This window comes from Peromyscus californicus, unplaced genomic scaffold (assembly GCF_007827085.1).
Source record: "Peromyscus californicus insignis strain IS unplaced genomic scaffold, ASM782708v3 Scaffold_21__1_contigs__length_65335640, whole genome shotgun sequence".
Classification (NCBI taxonomy): Eukaryota; Metazoa; Chordata; class Mammalia; order Rodentia; family Cricetidae; genus Peromyscus; species Peromyscus californicus.
In genome coordinates, this window is record NW_026294514.1 from 13,518,571 (window position 1) to 13,543,834 (window position 25,264).

The 25,264-nt window shown below is 40.8% G+C and overlaps 1 protein-coding gene and 1 pseudogene across 1 annotated transcript in view; both read left to right on the plus strand.

Annotated features, from left to right (window-relative positions):
- Bmpr2 (bone morphogenetic protein receptor type 2) overlaps nucleotides 1–25,264 on the plus strand; it is a 137,457-nt gene that overhangs the window by 61,044 nt on the left and 51,149 nt on the right. The window contains exons 2-3 of the mRNA XM_052749555.1: nucleotides 1,572–1,742; nucleotides 2,958–3,128. Coding sequence (XP_052605515.1) covers nucleotides 1,572–1,742; nucleotides 2,958–3,128 — 342 coding nt within the window. The remainder of the gene's footprint in view (nucleotides 1–1,571; nucleotides 1,743–2,957; nucleotides 3,129–25,264) is intronic.
- On the plus strand, nucleotides 7,668–10,187 carry LOC128117571 (poly(rC)-binding protein 1-like; annotated as a pseudogene).

Here is a 25,264-nt window from a genome sequence, read left to right on the forward strand (position 1 = left end):
ACACTTGGCTGTGTGGTGTGCTTTGATCTAGCAAGGGGGCAGTCTTTTGCTCTGCCCCTTGGCCTTGTTATAAAAAACCCTTTTGGTGCTGGAGAGATGGCTCAGAGGTTAAGAACACCGACTAATCTTCCAGAGGTCCTGAGTTCAATTCCCAGCAACCACACGGTGGCTCATAGCCATCTTGTAATGAGATCTGGCACCCTCTTCTGTGTACATAATAAATAAATAAATCTTTAAAAAAAAAAACCTGCCGGGCGGTGGTGGCACACGCCTTTAATCCCAGCACTCGGGAGGCAGAGCCAGGCGGATCTCTGTGAGTTCGAGGCCAGCCTAGTCTACAGAGCGAGACCCAGGAAAGGCACAAAGCTACACAGAGAAACCCTGTCTTGAAAAAACCAAAAAAAAAAAAAAAAAAAAAACCCTTTTGAAGAGTCAGAAAGGACCATTAAGTTTTGATCCAGGTCCTCCCGAAGCTATCCTGTGTTGCTGTCTTTCTATCCAAGTTTCTTATCCCTCTCTCCTCCTCATAGGAACCCCTTTAAAAGGTGGGAGCTGGCCTCCCACAGTGATTTTCACACCTCATCCTATCATGTCTAATAAAGTAACTTTATACAAATGACTGTAAAATGATAGAATTGAATACTGTAGAATTTGCCAGCATTCTTACACTTTTAGGGGTTTTTTGTTTTTGTTTGTTTGTTTTTAAGGCAGGGTCTCTCTATGTAGCCCTGGCTGGCCTGGAACTAATAGACTATACTGGTTTCCAACTCACAGAGATCCACTTGCCTCTGCTTGCCAAGTGTTGGGATTAGAGGTGTACACCACCACGCCCAGCCTATCTGTTCGTTTTAAAGGTTGATTTAGAACATGGTATTTCTTTTTCTTTTTTTGAAGTAAGGTCTCACTTTGTAGCTCTGGCTGGCCTGGAAGTCACTATGTAGACCAAGCTGGTCTAGAACTCTCAGGAGATCTGCCTGCCTCTGCCTCCCCAGTGCTGGGATTAAATGTGTACAATACTATTGAACATGGAATTTCTTTTTTTGAACAGCAAAGATACTCAATAGTAGAAATAGTGGTAAGAGTTACGTGAGTAGAAGAAGACTGTCTTCAGGAAACATTTTTAAATGCTTCTTTTTGCTTGGATGTAAGGAAATTGTGCAAAAGGAAATTGCCCGAGGGTGCGTATAGAGAGATGATACAGTGTTTAAAAGCGTGTGTACTGCTCTTACAGGCGACCCAAGTTCAATTCCTAGCAGCTGTGTCAGACAGTTCATGATCACCTGTAGCTCCAGTTACAGGAGCATCCAACTCCTCTGGCCTCTCTAGGTTATCTGTACACATACACACTCACACACACTTACAATAATAAAAATAAATCTTGAAAAGAAATTATTGGGTAAATGTAAAATTAAAGATTTATTCAGCAATTAAATTTGAAGAATTTAGTAGGAAAATTTATAATTTTATTCAAACTGTGTTATATATTAATAAAGAAATCAAAGATTTTCATAATCAGTAGTCTTATCAAAGTAACATCAATTTATGGTTGTGTTATTTCCTTTTTTTTTTAGCTTCCCAGAATCAAGAAAGGCTGTGTGCGTTTAAAGACCCTTATCAACAAGACCTTGGGATAGGTGAGAGCAGAATCTCTCACGAAAACGGGACAATACTGTGCTCCAAAGGGAGCACGTGCTATGGCCTGTGGGAGAAGTCAAAAGGGGACATCAACCTTGTGAAGCAAGGTGAGTAATACTTTTGTCTTCACTTAACGTGGCTTTGTGGTTTTCTTTTCTTTTGGGTGCTGAGAGTCAAAAACACAGAATGTCATGCACATAGGCAGCAAGCTCTCTCTCTGCCACAGGGCCATATCCTCAGCATTGTTTTCATACAGTTGAGGTTTATTTGGAAAAGACGTGTGGGTAGATTAAAACCCTATCCAGAAAAGTAGTAACTAAGAATGTAAACACACATATATCTATATATTCACCCACAAGCTCCAAGTTTGTAAAAGAATTTTTACTTTTTGTTTGTTTGACTGACTGACTGACTGACTGAGATAAGGGCTCACTGTGTAGACCAGGCTGGCCTAGAACTCAGAGAGATCTGCCTTCCTTTGGTTCCCAAGTGTGGAGACTAAAGGCATGCTCCACCACGCCTGGCCTTTTAATAACATCTTATTTTAATAACATTTTTGTCTTTATAAGTTAATATATGTAAATGAAATTTGGAAAAAACTACTCAAAAAAACCAAGATCTACAACTCAATTCTGTTAAAAATACTATTTTTATATTGATTCTTCCCTTTACGTACATTTCCATGGACTTTAATGTTTACATGTGTACGTCTTCTTTGACAGTTGTGATAATGCTGTATAATAATTCCATGCTCTTCCCTCATGTCATTGTAAATAATTTCTGGAAATGTACCTCAACTCCGTATTTCACTATGTACATGCATCACAGTTTACTTACACACTTTGGATACTATGCTGTTTTAAGTTTTCACTGAAATGCTTTATCCTGCAGTAAAAAACTTTAAACATATACATACATAAACATAAACATTAGATTCTTTGATATAGAATTAGTAGATCATAAAATGTATGATTATTTTAAAGGTTTTACATTAAAATTGCTGTGGGTTTTTCCAAAATTACCAGCATACATACATTTATTATAGAATTGTATGAGAGTAACTGCCACTAACACTTTGTTATGATTTCATATTGTTATTTTAAAAATTAGGACAATTTAAATCTAAACAGTTTGACTTTGCAGTTAATCCTAACCATGCTGGTCACTTTTTTCTCATGAAATGTCTGTTATATACTTTACCATTCTTTTTTAGGTTGTTTAATGACATATATTACGTATGTAATGTAAAACTGCAATTATTTCATAGTTTGTTGTTTTACTTATTGTGTTCTTTCCTGACTTATTTTAATACTGATTTGTAGGCTGTTGGTCTCACATTGGTGATCCCCAAGAGTGTCACTATGAAGAATGTGTAGTAACTACCACCCCACCTTCTATTCAGAATGGAACATACCGTTTTTGCTGCTGTAGTACAGATTTATGTAATGTCAACTTTACTGAGAATTTTCCACCTCCTGATACAACACCACTCAGTAAGTATTTATAGTAACTTCTTTATAATTCCTTGCTTTAGAAGTTTTGAAAATATAAAGCAGATAACCATCCAAGGTTAGTAAAAGTGAGGAGAGTTCCAGTGTTGTGAAATTTAATCTAAAATCCCAGAAGAGATTTACCAGCACCAGAAAACATCAGTATATCACCAACTAAGTCTGAATCAAGATATAGTTTTCCTTTTGTCAGGAGATGGTGGTATCCCACAACTCCAGAGACTTAAGGCAGTAGGATTGCAAGTTCAAAGCAAGCTTGAGCTACCTGGTATTTTCTTGGCCAATCTGGACTACATATCAGGATCATGTCTCAACAAACAAAAAATCAAAACCCTCTTAAGGAAGGGAATTAGTGATATCAAGAAAACTACAAGTCAGGCGTGGTGGTGCATGCCCTTAATCCCAGCACTTAGGAGGCAGGAGCAGGTAGATCTCTGATAGTGTGACGCCATCCTGGTTTACATAGCAAGTTCTAGGCCAGTTGGGGCTGCACAATGAAACCGTGTCTGAAAATAAAACAACAACAAACAATAAAAAGGAAAGTATAGCTATAGTTCAGTGGCCTGTTCCTGTCGTCCCACTTATTCTGGAGGCCGAGGAAGGCGGGTCGCTTGAGGTCATATGTTCAAGTCTAGTGTGGGAAATACAGAGAAATCCTAACTCAGGAAACAGACAACAGCCAGCATTGGGGCACATGCTTTTCATCCCAGCACTTGGAGGCAGAGGCAGGTCAATCTGTGTGAGTTTGAGGCCAGCTTGGTCTACATAGCAAGCTCTAGACCAGCCAGAGCTCCATGGTGAAACCCTGTCTCAAATGAAAAACCAAAACCTGCAATGAAACAGAAAACCAACCAAACAAAATGAAAATTAGCAACGAAGTCCTTAGAGGATAGACATGTAACTGTAGAATAGAGGAAGAAGATAAGACCATGTAATTGAAACTTGCCATACAACTTACTGATATAGACAGGAATTTTTAAATATGTGTACATGCATCACATGCATTACATGCATGTTTATATAGTCATATATAATGTATATGAGCATATATTTTATGTATATAAAAATTTAAGTATACATACTGTGGTGGTTTGAATGAGAATGGCCCTATAGGCTTCCATGTTTGAGTGCTTGGTCTCCTGTTGGTGGAACTGTTTGGGAAGGATTAGAAGGTGTGGCCTTGTTGGAGGACATGTGTCATTGGGGGTGGATTTTGAGGTTTCAAAGTTCACATCATTCCCAGTTAGCTCTTTGCCTTGTGCTTGTGATCAGACGTAAGCGCTCAGCTACTGCTATAACACCATTCCTGCCTGCCCCATGCTCCTCACCGTGATGGTCCCCAATACATGATTGCTTGTATAAGTTACCTTGGTCATTGTCTTTTCACAGCAATAGAAAAGTAATGAAGGCAGAAGTTGGTCCCAGGGAGTGGCACATTGCTGTGACAGGCCTGCCATGGTGTGTTTTGGAGGAGTGTATGAGACTTTGTATTAAGAGAGAGGCTGAATGGGCATACCAGTAGGAGCGTGGAAGACAGTAGTGCTGAGAGTAATGTGGCTTTGGAGGACAAGCTCGAGAGGTTTCAGAGGGGAACAATGTTAGCAACTGGCCTCGAGTCCATTCTTGTGATATTTTGGCAAAGAACGTGGCTGCTTTTTGCCCTTGTACTAAGAATCTGTCTGAGGATATGAGTGCAGGTGCCATAGGAGGCCAGAAGAAGGAATTGGTAAAGTTCCAGCTGGTTGTAAGATGCTCCATGTGGGTGCTGAGATCCAAGATTTGGATTCTTTGCAAGAGCGTTAGACGCTCTAACCCACCAAGCCGTCTTTCTAGCCCCGTAAAACATTTTTTTAAGTGCTAAAGGACTTTTCAACTAAGCAGTAGCTGAACTGCTGTAGTGACAAGATTGTCCTATAATTAATGGCAAAAATGTTCCATCCTCAGTACTCATATAAAAGCTGGGCACGTTGGCACGGGCTTGCAGTCTCAGCTCTGGGGAGATAGACAGACAGAGAATGGGGCTCACTGTCCAGCCATAAGAAAGCCCCAGGTCCTAGTGAGAGACCTTGTCTCAGAAAACAAACTGGACGGTGCCTGAGAAAGAATTACACCAAGCTATCCTCTGGCCTCCATACACATAAGTGCACACGCAGCTGCATGTACACAGGTGCCTATGTGTATACACACACACACACACACACATACACACACACACACACACACACACACACACACACACACAACATACAGTGTGCTGAAGGCCAACGTGGGTCAAGTGAATAAATAGATGCTTTAACATTGTCTCTGTGTGAAACTTTACGATAACAATATTGAAGTTTAATAGTAGTCTAAAAGCTGGTAAGAGAATCGAGGAGGAAAATATCTGTTTCATGTGAGAGATTGTGTAACTGTTGAAGCAAACAGTTGTAGTCTCAGGTGAAGTGGTGCACACCTGTAATCCCAGCACTTGGAGGAGTGGAGACAGAGGAGTCAAAGCTCAAGGCACACCTCAGCTAATTTAGCAAATTCATGGCCACTCTGGGCATGATGAGATCCTGTTTCAAAAAACTGAGTAAATAAGTAAGCATCAATAAATATTATGAAAAATGCATAATGATCTTGAAAATACTTATTGTTCTAAATAAAAAATCTGGGGGCTGGAGAGATGGCATAGTGGTTAAGAACACTGGCTGCCCCTGCAGAAGACCTAAGCTTGATTCCCAGCACCCATGTGGTAGCTCACAACTGTCTGTCACTCCAGTTCCAGGGCTCTGTTCCCTTTTTCTGGCCTCCACAGGCAGCAGCTATACAAGTGGTGCACAAACATGTATTCAAACAAAGCACCTAGACTAATAAAATAAGAAAGGGAGAAATGTGGGAGTGTAATTGCATCCAGCTGACCTAACCATACTAAGATTTGAGAGACTACGAAGAAACTGTCATTTCCCCACTCTGTCTCTCTCTTGGAGCACTATGTTAGTCCAGACTGGCCTCTAACTCCCTATGTAGTCCAGGCTAGCTAAACTCAAAATCTTCCTGTTTTTACCTCCCAAGCCTTGCAATTACAGGTATGTACCACTGTACAGACTTGTTTCTTTGTGCTCAGTGGGTAAGAGCACTGACAGCTCTTCTGAGGTCCCAGTTTTGAGTTCCAGCATCCACATGGTGGCTCAAACCGTCTGTAATTCTAGTCCCAAAGGACTGATGCTGTCTTCTCACCTCTGAGGGCATAGTCATGTATATTGTGCACAGACATATGCACATAAAATAAAAAATTGAAAAATTAAAAAATTGCCAGGCGGTTGGTGGCGTACGCCTTTAATCCCAGCACTCAGGAGTCAGAGCCAGGCAGATCTCTGTGAGTTCGAGGCCAGCCTGGGCTACAGAGTGAGTCCCAGGAAAGGCGCAAAGCAACACAGAGAAACTCTCTGTCTCGGAAAAAAAAAAAGAAAAAAGAAAAGAAAAAAGAAAAATTTAAAAATTGCCTTTTTGTCCCTACTAACCATTATAGTGTTGGGCACATAGTGAAAATGTAGTAAATGCTGAATAAATAAATAAAGGGGTAAATTGTGAAATATTGTCAAAAGGTTGAAAGGAATTTTTTTTTTTTTTTTTTTTTTTTTTTTTTGGTTTTTCGAGACAGGGTTTCTCTGTGTAGCTTTGCGCCTTTCCTGGAACTCGCTTTGTAGACCAGGCTGGCCTCGAACTCACAGAGATCCACCTACCTCTGCCTCCCGCCGCCGCCGCCGCCGCCGCCGCCGCCGCCGCCGCCGCCGCCGCCGCCACCGCCACCGCCACCGCCACCACCACCCAGTTATACTTTACTTTCATTTATGTGTATATGTGTTCCTGTGTGAGTGTCTGCCACATGTGTGCAGTTGCCCACAGAGGCAAGAAGAAGGTTTCAGATCCCTGGAATTGGAGTTAAAGGGAGGTTATGAGCCACCTGATGTGGGTCCTGGGAGCTGCATTCAGGTCTTTTGGAAGAGCAGCAAGTGCTCTTAACTGACCCAGCAACAATAAGAATATATGGTTCACTGGCGATAAGAAAATAGCTCTCTGATGACCCTGTGAAGGAGAAGTGGATGAGATCTACATGAGTGGACTGGGTGTGTGTGGGGGGGGTGGCAGAGGGCTAGGAGTGGGGGATGAGAACATAGGGAAATGGGAGGGTCAAGCTGGAACAGGGACAGAGTAGGAGGGCAGGGAGGAAGATACCATGATAGATGAGGACATCATGGGAATAGGAAGAGGCAGGGTGCTGGGGAGGCTCTCAGGAATCCACAAGGTTGACCCCACCTTGGTCTGCTGGCAGTGGTTCAGAGGGTGCCTGGACTGGTCTACTCTGGTGACCAGCCTAGCAAATAACCTAGCTGTCATCATAGAGCCTTTGTCCAGTGACTGATGGAGGCAGATACAGAGATCCACGGCCAGGCGCCAGGCTGAGTTCCGGGAATCCAACTGATGAGAGAGAGGAGAGATACTGCAGGCGAGGGATTGTCGAGATCATGATGGGAGGATGTGCAGAGATGACCGGCCGACACTAGTGGAAGCCCATGAACTGTGGACTGGTGGAAGCCCATGAACTGTGGACTGGTGGCTGTGGAGCCCCCGTGGGACTGGACTAGGCCCTCTGGACACGGAAGACGGTTGTTTGGCTCGAACTGTTTGGGGGGCACCCAGGCAGGGGATCAGGATCTGTCCCTGGTCTAATGGGCAGGCTTCTGGAACCCGGTGTCTGTGGTGTGACACCTTGCACCAGCCTTGGTGCAGTGGGAAGGGGCTTGGACCTGCCAGGCTCAGGGTGCTGGGCTCTGCTGACTCCCCATGGGAGACCTCGATTTGGGGGATGTGGGGATGTGGGGTAGCTTGGGAAAGAGGGCTAGAGGGTAGGAGGAGGGAGGATCTGTTGAGTGAGTAGAAAATTTCTTAATAAAGAAAAATGAAAGAAAAAAAATTTTCTAAAGGGTTAAAAGAAAAAGAAAATAGCTTTCTGAATCATCACACTGACCAGGCCCACCAATGCCATCTTTAAGATCATCAACAAGAGCCGGTGGGTGGTGGTGCATGCCTTTAATCCCAGCACTCGGGAGGCAGAGCCAGGTGGATCTCTGTGAGTTCGAGGCCAGCCTGGTCTACAAAGCGAGTTCCAGGACAGGCTCCAAAGCTACAGAGAAACCCTGTCTTGAAAAAACAAAACAAAACAAACAAACAAACAAACAAACCAAAAAAAAAAAAAGACCTTCAACAAGCTGGAGGTCAACAGCTGTATGATGTATGACCAACAGTACGGTGGCCAGCAGACCCCCAGTCACCCAGTGTGGCTCCCTGATCGTCAAGGACTGCAGCAAGATCAAGGAGATTCACGAGAGCAGGGGGACCCAGGTGGCGGGGGATATGCTGCCCAATTCGACGGAGCGGGCCATCACTATCGCCGGCGTGCCGCAGTGTCACCGCGCGTGTCAGGCAGATCTGCCTGGTGGCAAGACAACAGTCTCACTTTGCCATGATGCACAGCGAATCCTGCCGGAGTTGACTCCAGCTCTCCAGAGGTAAAAGGCTATTGGGCAAGTTTGGATGCATCTACTCAAACCACCCATGAACTCACCATTCTAAATGACTTAATCGGCTGCATAATTGGGCACCAAGGCGCCAGCATCAGTGAGATCCGCCAGATGTCCAGGGCCCAGATCAAAATTGCCAACCCAGTGGAAGGCTCTTCTGGAAGGCAGGTCACTATCACTGACTCGGCTGCCAGTTTTAGCCTGGCCCAGTATCTAATCAATGCCAGGCTTTCCTCTGAGAAGGGCATGGGGTGCAGCTAGAACAGTGTAGGTTCGCTGGTAACCCCCTTCTGCTGTTTTCCCATGATCCAACTGTGTAATTTCTGGTCAGCGATTCCAGGTTTTAAATAATTTGTAAGTGTTCAGTTTCTACACTTTATCATCCACTAAGAATTTAAAAAGAAAATCGCATTCTCTGTTCAGCTGTTAATGCTGGGATCCATATTTAGTTTTGTAAGCTTTTCCCTGTTTTTAGTTTTGTTTGGGTTTTTTGGCTCATGGATTTTATTTTTGTTTATCGATAAGAAATGTAAGAGTGGAATGTTAATAATTTCAGTTTAGTTCTGTAATGTCAAGAATTTAAGAATTAGGGAGAGATGGCTCAGAGGTTAAGCACACTGCTTGCTCTTCCAGAGGTCCTGAGTTCAATTCCCAGCACCCACATGGTGGCTCACAACCATCTGTAATGAGATCTGGTGCCCTCTTCTGGCCTGCAGGGATATTTGCAGACAGAACATTGTATACATAATAAATAAATAAATCTTTAAAAAAAAGAATTTAAGAATTTAAAAAAGAAAATAGCTCTCTTCAGAAGAAAACAGTTCCTGACTTCATTAGACACTCTGGAATGTATATTTAATTAACTAAAGTGTGTAACACCAATGGATTTTTAAGATGTGATGGGATTTTTCTTGGGAAATGTGACAGACCAGTGGTATGTTCATGAATGAGTATTTAATTGGGCTGAGCCATAGAGCCACACAGTCATTCAGAGATTACTTAGATATAAAGTTAAGATCATGGAGGAAGGTTATTTTGTTTACTTTTAGTTTGTACTTTAAACATGTAGATTTTGTGAATTCTTTTTTTTTTTTTGTCTGTTTTTGGTTTTGTTTTTATTTTTGACACAGGGTCTCTCTACCTAATCCAGGCTGACCTCAGTTTTACAGAGATTCACCTGCCTCTGCTTCCCAAGTGCTGAGACTAAAGGCGTGTGTCACTAGGCCCAGTGATTTTTGTGAATTCTTATACAACTGTATTGCATAGCGTTTTATAAACAATAAGATAAGCACGTATCAATAAAATCGCTACAGACTCTCCATCCCACTTGTTTTTTTGGGAGCTGTTATCAAAAGATTTAGAAGGATAAAAAGTCTACTGATGCTTTTGTTGAGACATAAATGCAGTGTATTTTAAAGTAAATACTGACAATTATTAATATTGAAAAGAGTTATGTGAGCACTGTTATATTCTATTCACAATGTAGATTCTACTCTTTTTTTTTTTTTTTTTGGTTTTTCGAGACAGGGTTTCTCTGTGTAGCTTTGCGCCTTTTCCTGGAACTCACTTGGTAGCCCAGGCTGGCCTTGAACTCACAGAGATCCGCCTGGCTCTGCCTCCCGAGTGCTGGGATTAAAGGCGTGCGCCACCACCGCCCGGCCTAGATTCTACTCTTACTATGGGTCACCAACTATTTCTAGTTCATAAGGACATTCATTTTCTGTTAGAAAAATAAAAAAGCCATTGCTTTTTTCAGTTTTGGCAATTGAAGCATAGTTACTTATTGTATCTTCCTTGGAGTTTAATTACTATCATTAAGAAAAATTATTTTGTAATTAGAAATCCAAGTAATTATTTTTCTGTAATTCCTAGTAGTTGAGATCTGAGGTTACAATCAGATACTGAAAGTCTGTTTAATCAAGAGACTGTTAGTAGATAATAAGGTTTAAAGGTTTAAAGGCTTATAACTACTGCCTTAGGTTTTTCATACCTTAATTTTCATTTTTCAAAGATTTTTCTCCTCTTGCTAGCCTATTTCAGAGTTTTAGAACATATTGGATTGCTTTTATTATATGGGAACCTTAAAAGATGCTAAGTAGTTCTTGAGGCTGGGGAGATAACCCGAGGACCCAGGTTCAACATCCACAGCTCACATGGTGGCCTATAACTCCAACTGGATACACGCCCTCTTCTGGTCTCTGCAGGCAATACACTACTGTAGTGAACATACAGGCCTGCAGGCAAAGTACTCATACACATAAAATAAAAATAAATCTGAATTTTAAAAATGTACTAAGTAGTTCTGTACCTATTTAATATACAATTTAAAGGAGATTTGTCTTCAAACAAACTTATGAAATTAAGAAAAATGAAGTTCTTTTCTTCCCTTTGAGAGCTTATTTTATGAAGAAGGAATGCACAGTTGATCTTGTGCCTAGTGTCCCCATCTGAATCTGTTAACTTTTTCTAGGAACTGTTCTTTCTTCACTCTTTAACAATCCTGTTATTTGCATGGTTTCCCACTGGTCTTAAGACAGTAATTATAGATAATTATTTAATGGGGTTTTATTCATGAAATACTTGTATTAAACTTCAAGATGGTAAAGAATGTTATTTCATATAGGATAAACCCAGCGATTAAACTAGTTCACTTTATCCAGGATTATAGAGTTAATAGACTGAGCAACCTCTTCAGTATATCTGTAAGGTGCTTAGTGATTTCATAGGGACTCTGCGGCAGCTGGACATCTTTGAACACTCGATACGGCAGACGCTGTTCTCTTACTACTCTATATGCATTAAATGTTTAACTTAACCCTTTTAGAAGCATTGTGAAATAGTGACTATTGCCTTCCTATTTTATAGTGAAGACACTAAGCTCAGGTATGTAATATTATATAGCTAACAAGTGATAGAGCCGAGATTGAAGGCTTGTTCTTATTCCAGGATGTTTGATCCGCAAACAAACAACAGGCCCGTTTATTTTTCGTTATGGGCTAGGTGAGGGGATAGATTCTTTTTTTGAAAATACTCAATCATGTTTCCTAAAATTCAAGAACTCTGCCATGATTTTCAGTGTAGCTGTATATCACTAAGAATTATACGTTTCCTTCATTATTTAATATTTTTTTAAATTATCTAATTAAAAGTTTTATTTTATGTATATGAACGTCTTGCCTGTATGCATGTGTGTGCATCACATAATTTTAAAAATAAAATCAATTTTTAAGTGAATGAATTTAAGCTATAATATTTATCATTTTATACCTTTAAGAAATTTTTATGTATTTGTAAATTCACAATTTGAAAATATATAATTATTATAATTTTTGGAAATTTATTAGAACATTTTCATGATAAGATATCTGGAATTGCTATAGTTAACCTCCCTAACTGTATAAACAAGATAATTAAGTCAGTAGAAAAGCAGGCAAAAAAACTGTACATATATGTTTAATTAAATAAACCTAATTCTTTTTATTGAACCTTGGCAGTTCTTGTGTGAATGCCAGAATATAAATGTGGAATTCTTTTTTATTTTTCCTTTACTTACATTATTCATTTCTTTGAGGTTGGGCCAAACAATGAGAAACAAAGATTGAATTGCATCTAAACCCAAGTTTAGGAAATAACATTATAATTTATTCTGTGTTGTTAAGATTAGAAATTATAATTTCTGGTATCTGGCAACAAATGTCTTCATCTCACACCAAGCTCGGAAGGAAAGCCTCCACTCAGAAAAGCCAGTGCTGGCACGGGGCCGCAAGTAGGCTGTGTGCTACTGTAACCTCATAATGCAGTAAGGCAGTGTTTAGTGCTGCCTCTGTAAGGGCGTTCATTAAACATGGGAAATGAGGATGACTCGAGATGCCTGCTTAGTGAAGAGGCTAAACAAGTACATTTTATACTATTAAAAGTAGAAAGGAGAACAAAAAGTGTGCATATTTTCGAAAAAGAATTGATTATCTTAAATTAATTAAGAATGGGTCTGGAGAGATGGCTCAGCATTTAAGAGCACTGGCTGCTCTTCTAGAGGACCCAGGTTCAGTTCCCAGCACCCATATGGTTGCTCACAACCGTCTATAATGGGATCCCTTGGCATTCCACTCCCTGGCCCCCATAGGCTTGTAGCCATATTATAATACAAAATGCATTTATTCCAACTTCAAAATTCCCATAGTCTATCACAGTATCAGCACTGTTTAAAAGTTCAAAGTCTCGCCAGGTGGTGGTAGCACACGCCTTTAATCCCAGCACTTGGGAGACAGAGGCAGGTAGATCTCTGTGAGTTAGAAGCCAGCCTGGTCTATAGAGTGAGTTCCAGGACAGGCTCCAAAGCTACACAGAGAAGCCCTGTCTGGGAAAACAAAACAAAACAAAAAAAAAAAAAGTTCAAAGTCTCTTCTGAGACTCATGTAATCTTTTAATGCAATCTCCTGTAAAATCAAAATGAAAAATCAGAGCACATACTTCCAACATAGAATGACACAGGATGTACATTACTATTCTAAAAGGGAGGAAAGTGAGCATAGTGAGGAAATGCTGGACCAAAGCAAGACCAAAACCAGCGGGCACACTCTCAACTCTGCATTTCCATATCAGATGTCAAAGTGCTCTTCAGGTCTCCACTCCTTTCAGCCTTGTTGACGGCAGCACACTTCTTTATCTTGGGCTGGCTCCACTCCATGTAGCAGCTCTCCGGCGCAGGTATCCCATGACTCTGGCATCTCTAGTATCTTGGGGTCTCCATGGCAATCCAAGCTTCAACTTCATAGCCTTATGCAATGGCCTCTCTGGGCCTCCATTCAGGGACACATGCCTGGCCTCAGTGGCGTTTCCTTAGTCATGGAGGGAGATTCCAGAGTCCCTTGTATCCTTGACTCTAAAGCTAAAACCATGTGGCCAAAGGTGCCAAATTCTGCTGCTTTCTGAGGCCAGTACGTGGCCCCCTCTTCCAAGTATATTTTCACCAGCCTTTTGTTTTGATGATTTCCTTCATGGCCTAAGCTTGTCGTCCTGGAACCCGCTCTGTAGACCATGCTGACTGTGAACTCTGAAGTCCCCCTGCCTCTGCTTCCTGAGTGCTGGGATTAAAGGCACTGTGCCACCGTACCAGGCCCTAAATTTTCCTTTAACTTCTTTTCACAGATTGGAAGCTTAGCTGGGTGGGGTCTCGCCCTGAGGTCACCACTCCCTTTGTTCCGTTTGGCATCAGGCATTTCTTTAATCTGTTTGTCTCCTTGAACACAGGACTCAGCTCCTTTGTACTCCCTGGTGCCCCTTTTCTCCTCAAACTGTACACTCTGCATTTTTCCTTGCTCAGCTTGCTCCTTTTCATTATAGATCTGCATAAGTGTGGCCACTAATAAGCAACAGTCAATACTAGGCTGTTTGGAAATCTCTGCCAAAGCTGGCAATCCATAACTCTTCATTTTAGCCTCAGGCAGATTTTTTTGGATAAGGGCAGAAAGCAGCTACATTCTTTGCCAAAATATCACAAGATCAGTCTGAAGGCCACATACTAATGTTATTCTCTTCTAAAGCCTCTTGAGCCAGGCTCCCACAGTTCAAATCTCCCTCAGCACCACTGTCTTCCATGTTCCTACTAAGATGGCCCATTAAGCCCCACTTACAGCAGTCATAGTCTCAAAAATCCACTTAAGCCGGGCGGTGGTGGCGCACGCCTTTAATCCCAGCACTCGGGAGGCAGAGCCAGGCGGATCTCTGTGAGTTCGAGGCCAGCCTGGGCTACCAAGTGAGTTCCAGGAAAGGCACAAAGATACACAGAGAAACCCTGTCTCGAAAAACCAAAAAAAAAAAAAAGATCAGCTCTTACTGGGATGACCATGTCTCAAAACTCCTAATTGCTAGACGAGGGCTTAGTCCCAGGACAAAGTCAGGGGCTGGAGCATTTCTCAATAGAGCTGCTAATGGAAGTTACAGTAAGACCCTAATTGTACCAGTTACAAGACTGTTACAGGCTTGTCTTGAAAAAAGAAAAGAAATGTATTCCCACACATTTCCGTGGTCAGAACACACATGTCTTAGTCATTTGTCTCATTATCCAACAAAATACTTGACCAAAGCAACTGAAAGAAGAGTTCATTTGGGTTTACAAATCCAGAGGATACAGTTCATCATAACAGGGAATTTATAGTCACAGAAGCAATTCAGCTGGTCACATGCACCGTCAGGAGGCAGCGTGATCAGTGCTTGTGCTCACTTTGTGTTTTCCTTTTGTTTAGGCGTGAGCTGCAGACTACATAATAGCACTACCTACATTTTTGTTGGTTCTTAACTGCTCTAAAAAATTCCTAATGGATAAATTCAGAGATTTGTCTCCATGGTAATTCAAAATCCTGTCAAACTGACAGCCTAGATTAAGCATCTCGCACACACATACACAAAGGAAAGGCAAACACAGAATTTGTATCTCTTTTCAGATTGTCTTATTTATCAATATAAATTCTGAACTACTCAGTTTATTTTGAAACGCAAAGTAATGAAATCTACATCAAAAACCTAATGCTCACAGTCTCTGTCTTAATCCAATTTTTACTTATCTCCAGAATGAGTTAAATAGACCATTCATTCTGTTTGGAATCAAGAACTTTTAGACATGGCAGTATATATCTGTTGCACTTGAGAAGCTGAGGCCAAAAGATTGCAAGTTTGAGGCTAGCCTGAGCTCCATAGTGAGACTAAAAAACAAAGACCTCTTAAACGTATTATCATAATGCCGTGGTTTGAGAATTTTTGAGAGTGTGTGTACTCTATAAATTACAGTTATCATAATTGGTTTTACAAATAAGAACTATTCCTGAGCTGGAGAGATAGCTCAACAGTTTAAGAGTACTTCCTTCTCTTCCAGAGGATGAGCTTGATTCCCAGCACCAACATCAGGCAGTTCACAACCCCCTGTAAACAACTTTTCAGATGTCCTCCTCTGGCCTTTTCAGACAACTGTATACCCATGGGGTGCATGTGCACACACACATAACTAGAAAGTCAAAGTAAATCTTTAAAGAAAAAAAAGAGAGCGGTGGTGGTGGCGAACGCCTTTAATACCAGCACTCAGGAAGCAGAGGCAGGCGGATCTTTGTGAGTTCGAGGCCAGCCTGGTCTACAGAGTGAGATCCAGGAAAGGCGTAAAGCTACACAGAGAAACCCTGTCTCGAAAAACAAAAACAAAAAAAAACCCAAGAAAAAAGAAAAAAAGAAATATCCTTGCCTAACTAGAGTATTTTGTCATGAGAACAAATTATTTTAATTATATTCTGTAAATAATATTTCATCAAGCAAACATATCTCACATTTATTTGTATGTAGCCTTGTTAGTAAAATTTTCAAAAGAAGTTCTAATATTGAAAATGACTTATTTTAGAAACTTAATGGCTAAAGACAACCCCTAAGGAGTGAATTTGTAGACAAAAACTGAGAAGTCTATATGAACCTTGATTCACACTTCAGAACAAATACCAGCAAGAATACATGCATCATCATTTCCTTGGGAGAGTCAATAGACCAGTTTTGTTTTGGTAATAAATAATGATTGTTATACTTCAAGACTATAATAAGGTGAACTTAAAGGATAATCTTTTAGGTTGTTTGACGATCACAATTAAAGATAAAGGTTAGAATATTGCTGTAAAGCCATGTGTTCTAAAGAGTCATGTTGTCCCCATCTGCCATCTCTCTCCCTTCCCCCGAGACAGGGTCTCACTATATAACTCTGGCTGTCTTGGAACTCACTCTGTAGACCAGGCTGGCCTTGAACTCACAGATCCTCCTGCCTCTGCCTCCTGCTGCTAGGATTAAAGGTGTGCACCACTCAACTGTAATTAAGTTGGATTTCCTATACTTTCCTGAACTGGTCAAGTTTCAGTTGAGGAGAACAGAGTCCTAACCTATCTACTCAGTGTCAAAGGTGACAGCAAATTATTAAGTAAGGAATAGCATAGTTACTAGGACAAGAATAATGAGTCTTACCTCACTCTCCTTTCCATTCTTCAAAGCATGGTAGATAGAGTGGCTGACTTGTGTTTATTGTGACTCTCAGCTTTGAGCCAAGTTCAGAGAGAACCACCCTGTGGTGGCCTTCTTGCTGGCAGAGTCCTCAGGCTCAGTAGGCCATCACAGGGCAGGAGACAAGAGAACTTGTGAAAGAGCTGGATTTATATAGCAGACCCACTCCTGAGCTGTCTCATTAACCCCACTGATCCATTAATTACTTTATGAAGTTATCCATTCATGAAAGCAGAGACTTAAAACTCTGAAAGATTTTATCTTAATGATACCTCATAATGGAGAATAAATTGTTTTGTTTTTTATGTTTGGGTTTGTTTAAGACAGGGTTTCACTTCCTATGTAGTGCTGGCTAGCCTGGAGCTTTCTGCATAGACCAGGCTGACCTCAAACTCACAATGATCTATCTGCCTCTGCCTCCCGAGTGCTGGGATTAAAGACATGTGCACCATGTCTGGTTGTAGAGATTAAATTTTAACATGAATTTTGGAAGACATAAACCACACTCAAGCACCAGCAATTCTTAACTGTTAACCTCATCAGAATCTTCAGGAGCAATTTAAAGACAGACTGCTGGCTCCACCATCAGCTTTCTGCTTTGTGTCTCTAACAACTTCCTAGGCTATGGTGATGGCATTCCAGGGACCACACTTGGCAGACCACTAGGATGGAGAAACAACACTTAGCTAGAGCTTTCAGGAGTTTCTTCCTAAGCCTCGTCATAGAACCAGACCACCAAGAAAGTTAATGTATGGCTGCAGAAAGCTGACCACCTTAAAATCACATTGCCATGCCCAAGAAGCCGCCACATTCTAAAACTACCTCTGCTGTACTTTTTATGCCCGGACAATGTTTCCTGCACATCCTTTCTGTACTTAGAAGTTAGGTGAATCAGCACAGGGCCTTGTGTGATTCACCATTTGGTAGACTAGGTGGGGAAATGGTCTCCCAGAGATATCTGGAACCTTCAGTGTCATCTAAAATATAGTCTAGAAAATACAGGAATTCTGCCTTCTGACCTTAGTATATCAGAAGAGTACAGTTTGAATTCTGGTCTCAGGATTCTCCACCCCAGCCCCCAGCCCCCAGCCCACCATGCCACTCACTGTCCTTGGCTGTCCCTTGTCTGCTCATTGGTGTCTTCCTTCAGGAACATTTTGGTGCTTTTAGACCTGGACTCTAGTGATAAGTCTTTCTAATCATGTATACAAACATCCTTAGGATGTTGTCATGGACTTCCCATTTTCCCAGCATCCCATTTTTCCACCTCATCCATGTGATTCCAGGTTAGTACCCTTCCCAGGAGAAACAGCAGGAGGTCTTTAGGAAATTCTTTGACAGCTTCAAATATTTGAGCAAAATTTCTCAAGAATTTTTGTTTATGCAACTTGTTAGGAAGTAAATCAACACCCTTAACTGTTCTACATGGTATATGTTACAGTAGTCTGAGCTAATTCAACTGCCTGAGTATTGGAAAGTCTAAGCACCCAAGACGTTCAGTTGTGTTTTCTAAAATAATTTTTTAAAGTGGTTACCCATTTGAAAGTTATTCCATGGTAACAAATTGAAATGATTGCTGTGTGGCACAGAGCATGGTACTGGTATGGCTTTCGAGTATTAAAGTTGTTAGTAATGTCATAGGAACCCAGTTCGTGTGATTGCAGATTCTGGGGGACAGATACTCAGATCATCACAAAGCTCTCCCAGTAGTATGGTTGGTATTATTCATGTTGTGGTGGTTCTAATTCATTAATGTGTTTCATGATTGACAACTCTTTGAAAGTATTGGAGTACATTGCATATTATACTTTCTTTAATCCATTCAATGAAAAGAAAAAACCAGAGAATAAATTGCAAACTCAGGAGTTCAATTTCTGAGACTTGGTCCTTTTTGTTGTGTTAGTCTTGGGATTTATTTATTTATTTATTTATTCATTCATTCATTCATTTGGTTTTTCGAGACAGGGTTTCTCTTTGTAGTTCTGGTGCCTGTCCTGGATCTCACTCTGTAGACCAGGCTGGCCTTGAACTCACAGAGATCCGCCTGGCTCTGCCTCCCAAGTGCTGGGATTAAAGGCATGCCACCACAGCCCAGCAGCCTGGGGATTTATTAGAATTGGTTGCAGGTTCTGGGCTGAGTAGTCCAACAGTGGCTGTCTTCTGGCAGAAGGGCAAAGGATACAGTAGTTGTTCAGTCCAAAAGATCTGGTGTCTCAGCAATCCCTAACCAGAGAATTCCTAGAGAGCTGCTAGTCTTCATTCTACATTGGAATCCCAAAGAAGTAGGCTCTAATACCAGCAAAGGAATGCCTCAGCAATGGGATAGATGACCTTGCCAGCGACATGGAGGGCAAGCAGGCCAAAAGCAAAAACTTCCTTCTTCATGTCATTTTAAGTGGGCCCCCACCAGAAGGGGGCCTAGATTTAGTGTAGCTAGAGTTTTCCTGCCTTGCCCACAGTCAGGACAAATCTTTGTCACCCACCAGTCCCACAGCTGCTCAGACCCAACCAAGTAAACACAGAGACTTATATTGCTTACAAACTGAATGGCCATGGCAGGCTTCTTGCTAACTGTTCTTATAGCTTAAATTAATCCATTTCCATAAATCTATACCTTGCCACGTGGCTCGTGGCTTACCGGCATCTTCACATGCTGCTTGTCATGATGGCGGCTGGCAGTGACTCTGACTCAGCCTTCCACTTCCCGGAATTCTTCTCCTCCTTGTCCCACCTATACTTCCTCGCCTGACTACTGGCCAATCAGTGTTTTATTTACTAACCAATCAGAGCAACACATTTGCCATACAGAACATCCCACAGCAATTTAGGGTGGGATTTCCCACTTCAACTAATCCATTCAAGGAAATCCCTCACAACTGTGCCCAGCGGTTTGAGTTTTAGTGAATTTCAGATATTGTCAAGCTGACACCCAAGATTAGCCATCTCGTTGGTGTAAATGTGTGTGACTTGAAATGATTAGAAACAAAGTTATTCATTGTAGCATTGTTACAGCAAAACAGATAATTAAATGTACATCAGTAGAGAATACATTAACTTACTTTGCCACAATAGTATAAAGAAATAGGATGACGTTTTAAAATGATTTTAAAATATATCCAGACCAAATACAAGAAAAGCTTCAAGTGAATATTAAGTATGTCAGAAAAGAGGAGGATTTCTGTATCCTACGTACATGAGGAAATTTTGAAAGAACACAGATGTATGTGCGTGTGTTTGCGTGTGCATGCATTGTTGAGAATAGGAGTGTTAAGAAGATACTCCACTGAACAGCTCTAAATTTTCATGTCAGTGTATTGCTCATTCAAAAATTAAGAGACATAAATTTAAGAAATATTTTGAGTGTAAAACATTTCAGGATCTAACTTACTAGATAATTACAATGTTTATGAAATGCTAACACTATCAGTACTTTATAAATATTTAAATTTGTACTACTGAATTTTATTTTTATTTATATGCATATAATCAATAGTTAAAAAAAAAGTTCTCTTCTAAAAAAAGTGAGCTCTAACTGCTGAGCCATCTCTAGCCCCACACACAACCATTTTTCAGTGTGAAGCTTAACACTTGTAAGTATGTCTACACTGTTGTTAGTCAGTCTCTAAAGATCTTGTTTGTTTGTTTTTGTTTTTCAAAACAGGGTGTCTCTGTGTAGCCTTGGCTGTCCTGGAACTCACTTGGTAGCCCAGGCTGCCCTCGAACTCACAGAGATCTGCCTGCCTATGCCTCCTGAGTGCTGGGATTAAAGGCGTGCGCCACCTGGCTCTAAAAATCTTTTCTATGTGCAAAATCGAAACTGCACTTTTTTAACCACTCCCCATTACTTGATTCCTGCAAAGCCTGGTGACTGCACTTGTACTTTGTGAGCTTAGGAATTTGACCACTCTAGAACCTCATTCATGTAAGTGCAATCAGACATTTGTGTTTCTCTTACTCTTAGTTTTATAGACTATTTTCTTTACCTTCATTTCAGAATTTAAAAAAAGAGGGAAATCGTAACTAAGTAACTGAAAAGCAAGGAATAAGATAATTTTAAGAAGTAAAAGACTGGGCTGGGGAGAGAGTTCATCAGTTAAGATTGGTGGCTCACAGCTATTTGTAACTCCAGGTCCAGAGGATCTGACACCCTCTCCTGACCTCCCTGAGCTCCTGGGTGAGGTTGGTGCACATACATGCAGTCAGGCATACATGCAGTTAGGCATACATGCAGTCAGGCATACATGCTGGTGCATAAAACATATTTTTTTTCCAGAGCCTAGGGCCTTGTGCTTGCTAGGCAAGTGCTCTACCACTGAGCTAAATCCCCAACCCCATAAAACACATATTTTTTTTTTTAGAAAAAAAAAAAAACTACAAATAATGAAGCTAAAAGGTAAAGAGATCAAATATTAGATGTCTTTTTGTTTTTTCTACTCTCTTATGACCTTTTTCTTTCTTTCCTTTTTTTTGTTTTAACTTTATCTTGTGTGTGTGTGTTCATTCTTCTGCTGTTCTTTTGTAAATGGGACATAGTGTCTTGAAAATTAGCAAACTATAGCTCGTTTTTGTTTATTGTTATTTTTGTTTTGTGTAATCTAAGAGCTAGTCAGAATGTTTAACCAGACAAGTTAAATTAAAACTGGCCTTAAATATTCAGTGTTAAAAAACTGATTGAAAAGTAAAAAGAAATGTGACGTTTTCCCCTATTTAATTTTTTAAAAAATAATAAACATGAACATTAATCTGATTGTGATCATTGTACAGGTATCATTCCAGGCATATTAGTTAAGTCAACATTGTTCTTCCTTATAAATACTGAGCTATGTGATATAGTATGGAAGTATTTTAGCAATCTTAATTATTATCTTAGAAATTCTTTAAACTCTTCTTACATTAATTGTTTTAATGTTGAAACTGTATTCCTTTGCTTTTATGAAAAAATATATTCCTTGAAAACAAAAATCTAAGCCCTAATTTGCTTCTCTGCACAGAGTGGTTAAAGATTAAGCCGCTGACATAACCACTAGTGTGTTTTATTTGAACTCTCCCTGCTGGTTGCTGCACATGGAACAATGTTGTTCTTTCTTTGACATAGACCCACACAAAAGCTGAGTGTAGTGAGGAAGCAGACAGCCTGCCTCCAGCAGGAGCCCCCGCCTGGCTCCAGGATTTGTAAACAGAAACATCCCAGGCTCCACTGAGGCAGACAGCGGGTCCCTGTCTGTTCTGCACTCAGGAAGTACTTGCTTGTGAAAGCCCAGCTTTGCACAGAGGCATGCTCAGCATTGTTTATGTTTGGCTGAGTATTTACCCGAGGAAACTTGAGGAAAAGAGGGTCTAATAGGGCTGAGGAGTAAGAAATTTCAGGTATGGTCTGTATAACATATATTACATAAAAGGAATTGTTGTAATGGCTGGAGAGATGCTTAAGAGCCCACTGAGGGGGTGTGATTATATTTTAATTAATTAATTTTTTTTAAAAGCTCATACCACTCTTGTGGAGAACTCAAGTTTAGTTCCCAGCTCCCACATCAGGTAGCACAGCTACCTATTCTCAAATCCTGAGGGATCCAACACTCACATGCACATCCCCAGAGAGACATGCATACATACACATAATAATAAACAAAAATCTTTCAAAAAAGAGTTATTTAAAGAAATAAAAAATGAGAAGTTTTCCAGTAAAAAGCTCTTTTTATTGCACACACACAGATACACATATTAAAGTATTTTTCCTGGCAGTTTTTCAGTGATGTCAAGGTTTTAGACCATATGACATAACCTGGAATGTTCCTAATTTGAGACATTTAGCCATTAGTATGGTATTTAACATGTTTAAAAGTCCCTTAACACCTTTTCACCCTCTCTATTTTGAGTTAATGAATTTAATGCTCCTATTTTTCCATTTTAAGTTGTATATTTAAATACCTTTTATTCTGTGGGAAAAAATGTGGTAGTGTTTAGAACCACCAGCCACAGGAAAGGAATCCTCCCAACCCCTAAGTAATGAGCAGTAGCTCTCATATGGTAGACAAGTGCTGTACTGAACTACTCTCAGCTCCTGGAGATGTCGGGGTGTTTTGAGAATAAAATACTTCCTGTTTTGGTAGGCATGCATGTTCACCCCCATACTCTCCTGCTTACCTGTTTCCCCAGCCAAACCATAGTGCGTTTTCCCACATGTCTGCATGTGTGATGTGTGAGTGGGATTAATCTTTGTGACTGAATGTACCTGTGTAAGCAGTTCTAGATATGATGCCGAAATAACAGGCAACAAAAGAAGAAAACAGATTGCACTTTGGGGTTAAATTTTTTATAATTCAAAAGACATTATGAAGTAGAGGAAAAATAACCTCTACAGTTTAGAACTAGATGAATCATGAAGAAGTCCTGCTGGGTCCTGGGGTTGTAGCTCAGTGATAGAGTGTTTACTTAGCATCGTGAAACCCTGGACATAAAAAGGAAATTTAAACCTCTTTTTCTTTCTACAATGCTTTGAGGCAGGGTCTGGTGTAGCCCCAGTTGGCCTCAAACTCGAGGCAAGATTGGCCTTGAACCCCTGATTCTGTTGCTTCCAAGTCCTAAGTCCTGGGGTTAAAGGTATCCACCACTACCCCCTGTCTAATAATTCTTCTTCTGAAGCACTAATCCATCATGGAAGTTCTACCACAGAGCTTCTCCGAACCCCATCACACTGGGGTATGAGTATTGGGGAAGGGACACACTTTAGTCCCTGGCTCACACTCACGGGAGGTCTAGCAGGAGAAAGTTGCAGATGAGGTAAAGAGTAGGTATGTGGAAACTTAGAGTTTCTGGGTAACTTTTCTAGAAACCTAAAACTGCTCTAACAAATGAAATCTGCCAGGTGTGGTGGCACACACCTTAATCCCAGCACCCAAGGTAGAGAGAGGCAGGTAGATCTCTGTGAGTCTGAGACTAGCCTGGTCTACATAGTGAGTTCCAGGAAAGCCAGGGGTACATAGTGAGGCAATCATAATATTATTATTATAATAACAACAATAATAATTAATAATAATAATATCTATTAAAAATAAATACAAAGGGGAGACTAAAGATTCCTAATTTGAATTTCAGAAAATCTTGTATAATATCAGAGGAACCAGCCTTAATATTATACATCCCAGGGGCTCAGGAGAGAGAAACTACGAACGGCAAGGACTGTTTTTTGAAAATAGAATCTCAGCACACCGAGCTTTTAGTCCAGTCATTTATTCTTCCAAATCTTCTTCTTTGTTCTCCCGTGCCCTGGGAGTCCCGGTATTTATACACTTACAAGCAGTAATCCCTTGGCAGTGCAAAGCCAGGCTTCCAGGGTCAAACGGAGGGGTGATAAGAATCACATAGAGGGGCGGTAATTGTTAATTATCATTTGCAACCCAAAAGGGAAGTGACTAGTGGGGAAATGAATTAACTAAAGGCTAAATTTGGGTAACATCTAAGAAGAGGGATCTTATGTGCTCCACTATAGTCTTAAACGTGATTGGTAGAAAATGTTAAGAATCTTTACGTTGCTAGGTCAATGGGAGAAAATAAAACTGCCTTCTTTTTTCCTGTGGCTCCTATCTGCCCAAGCTATCTGCTGTTTTTCTGCAGGGTGGGGGAAAGTATGCTTGGTCCCTAGGCAGCCTGTGTACAGCTAGATGCCTTTGGTGATAGTTAAAGGGAGATCTGGAACTAGAGGTAAGATTTGGGAAAGGAGGAAGTTAAGCTTAATTGGCACATCCGCCAGACCTTCTCAAACAGGTAGTCTAGATGCTTAAGTCTGTTCTTAGAGAATACAGAGGTATCTCTGATAAGGTACTTTCCTCCATCTGGGGATGGATCTGGCCGGATGCTGCCAATGATGATAATCATAGGGAGGCTTGAACTGGGAGTTCTGGCTGAGCATAGCTGTTAGCGCAGAAGGTTATCTAAATAGTCCTAGAAGTGGTTAGGTAAGGAGTTAGAGGTCTATAAAGTTAGTACGGCTGTAAGAAAGGAGGGTCTGAGTTAAATTGTGTAAAGCTATTACTTAACATCCACCTGACCTAGGTGGTGTATCCTTGTGGAATTTATCTTAAATCAGGAAACTTGCATGTGGGCTGTTATTACTGTTAGTCCTTGAAAGTAGTTAAGGGAGAGATCTGATTTCAGTGCTGAAAGGGGAGAAATAGATGAGCTGGGGGGAAGAAAGCCTTTCCTGAGGCTGTTCTCTAAATACCATGGATGTATATGTCCAGAGAGTGATCAGTCCACACTGTTAGCCCTTCTTAGGGAAAAGTCAATTGGGAAAACTATGAAGGCACACATGATTTTCATAACAGAAGACAGCTGATATATAACAAGCCAAGTAACACCAAAAACTCCTTGGAATTTGGCTTCCTCTGGAGGAAATCCTTGATCCCTCCAGGTAGTGACTTTGCCATAACCAGCTGAGTTCTTATGATATATTCCTGCAGCCCACAGCAAGAAAATGCATAGTTTCTTTGATACCTGTTCCGTAATAGAACGTCAAATCTGACATGAAGAAAG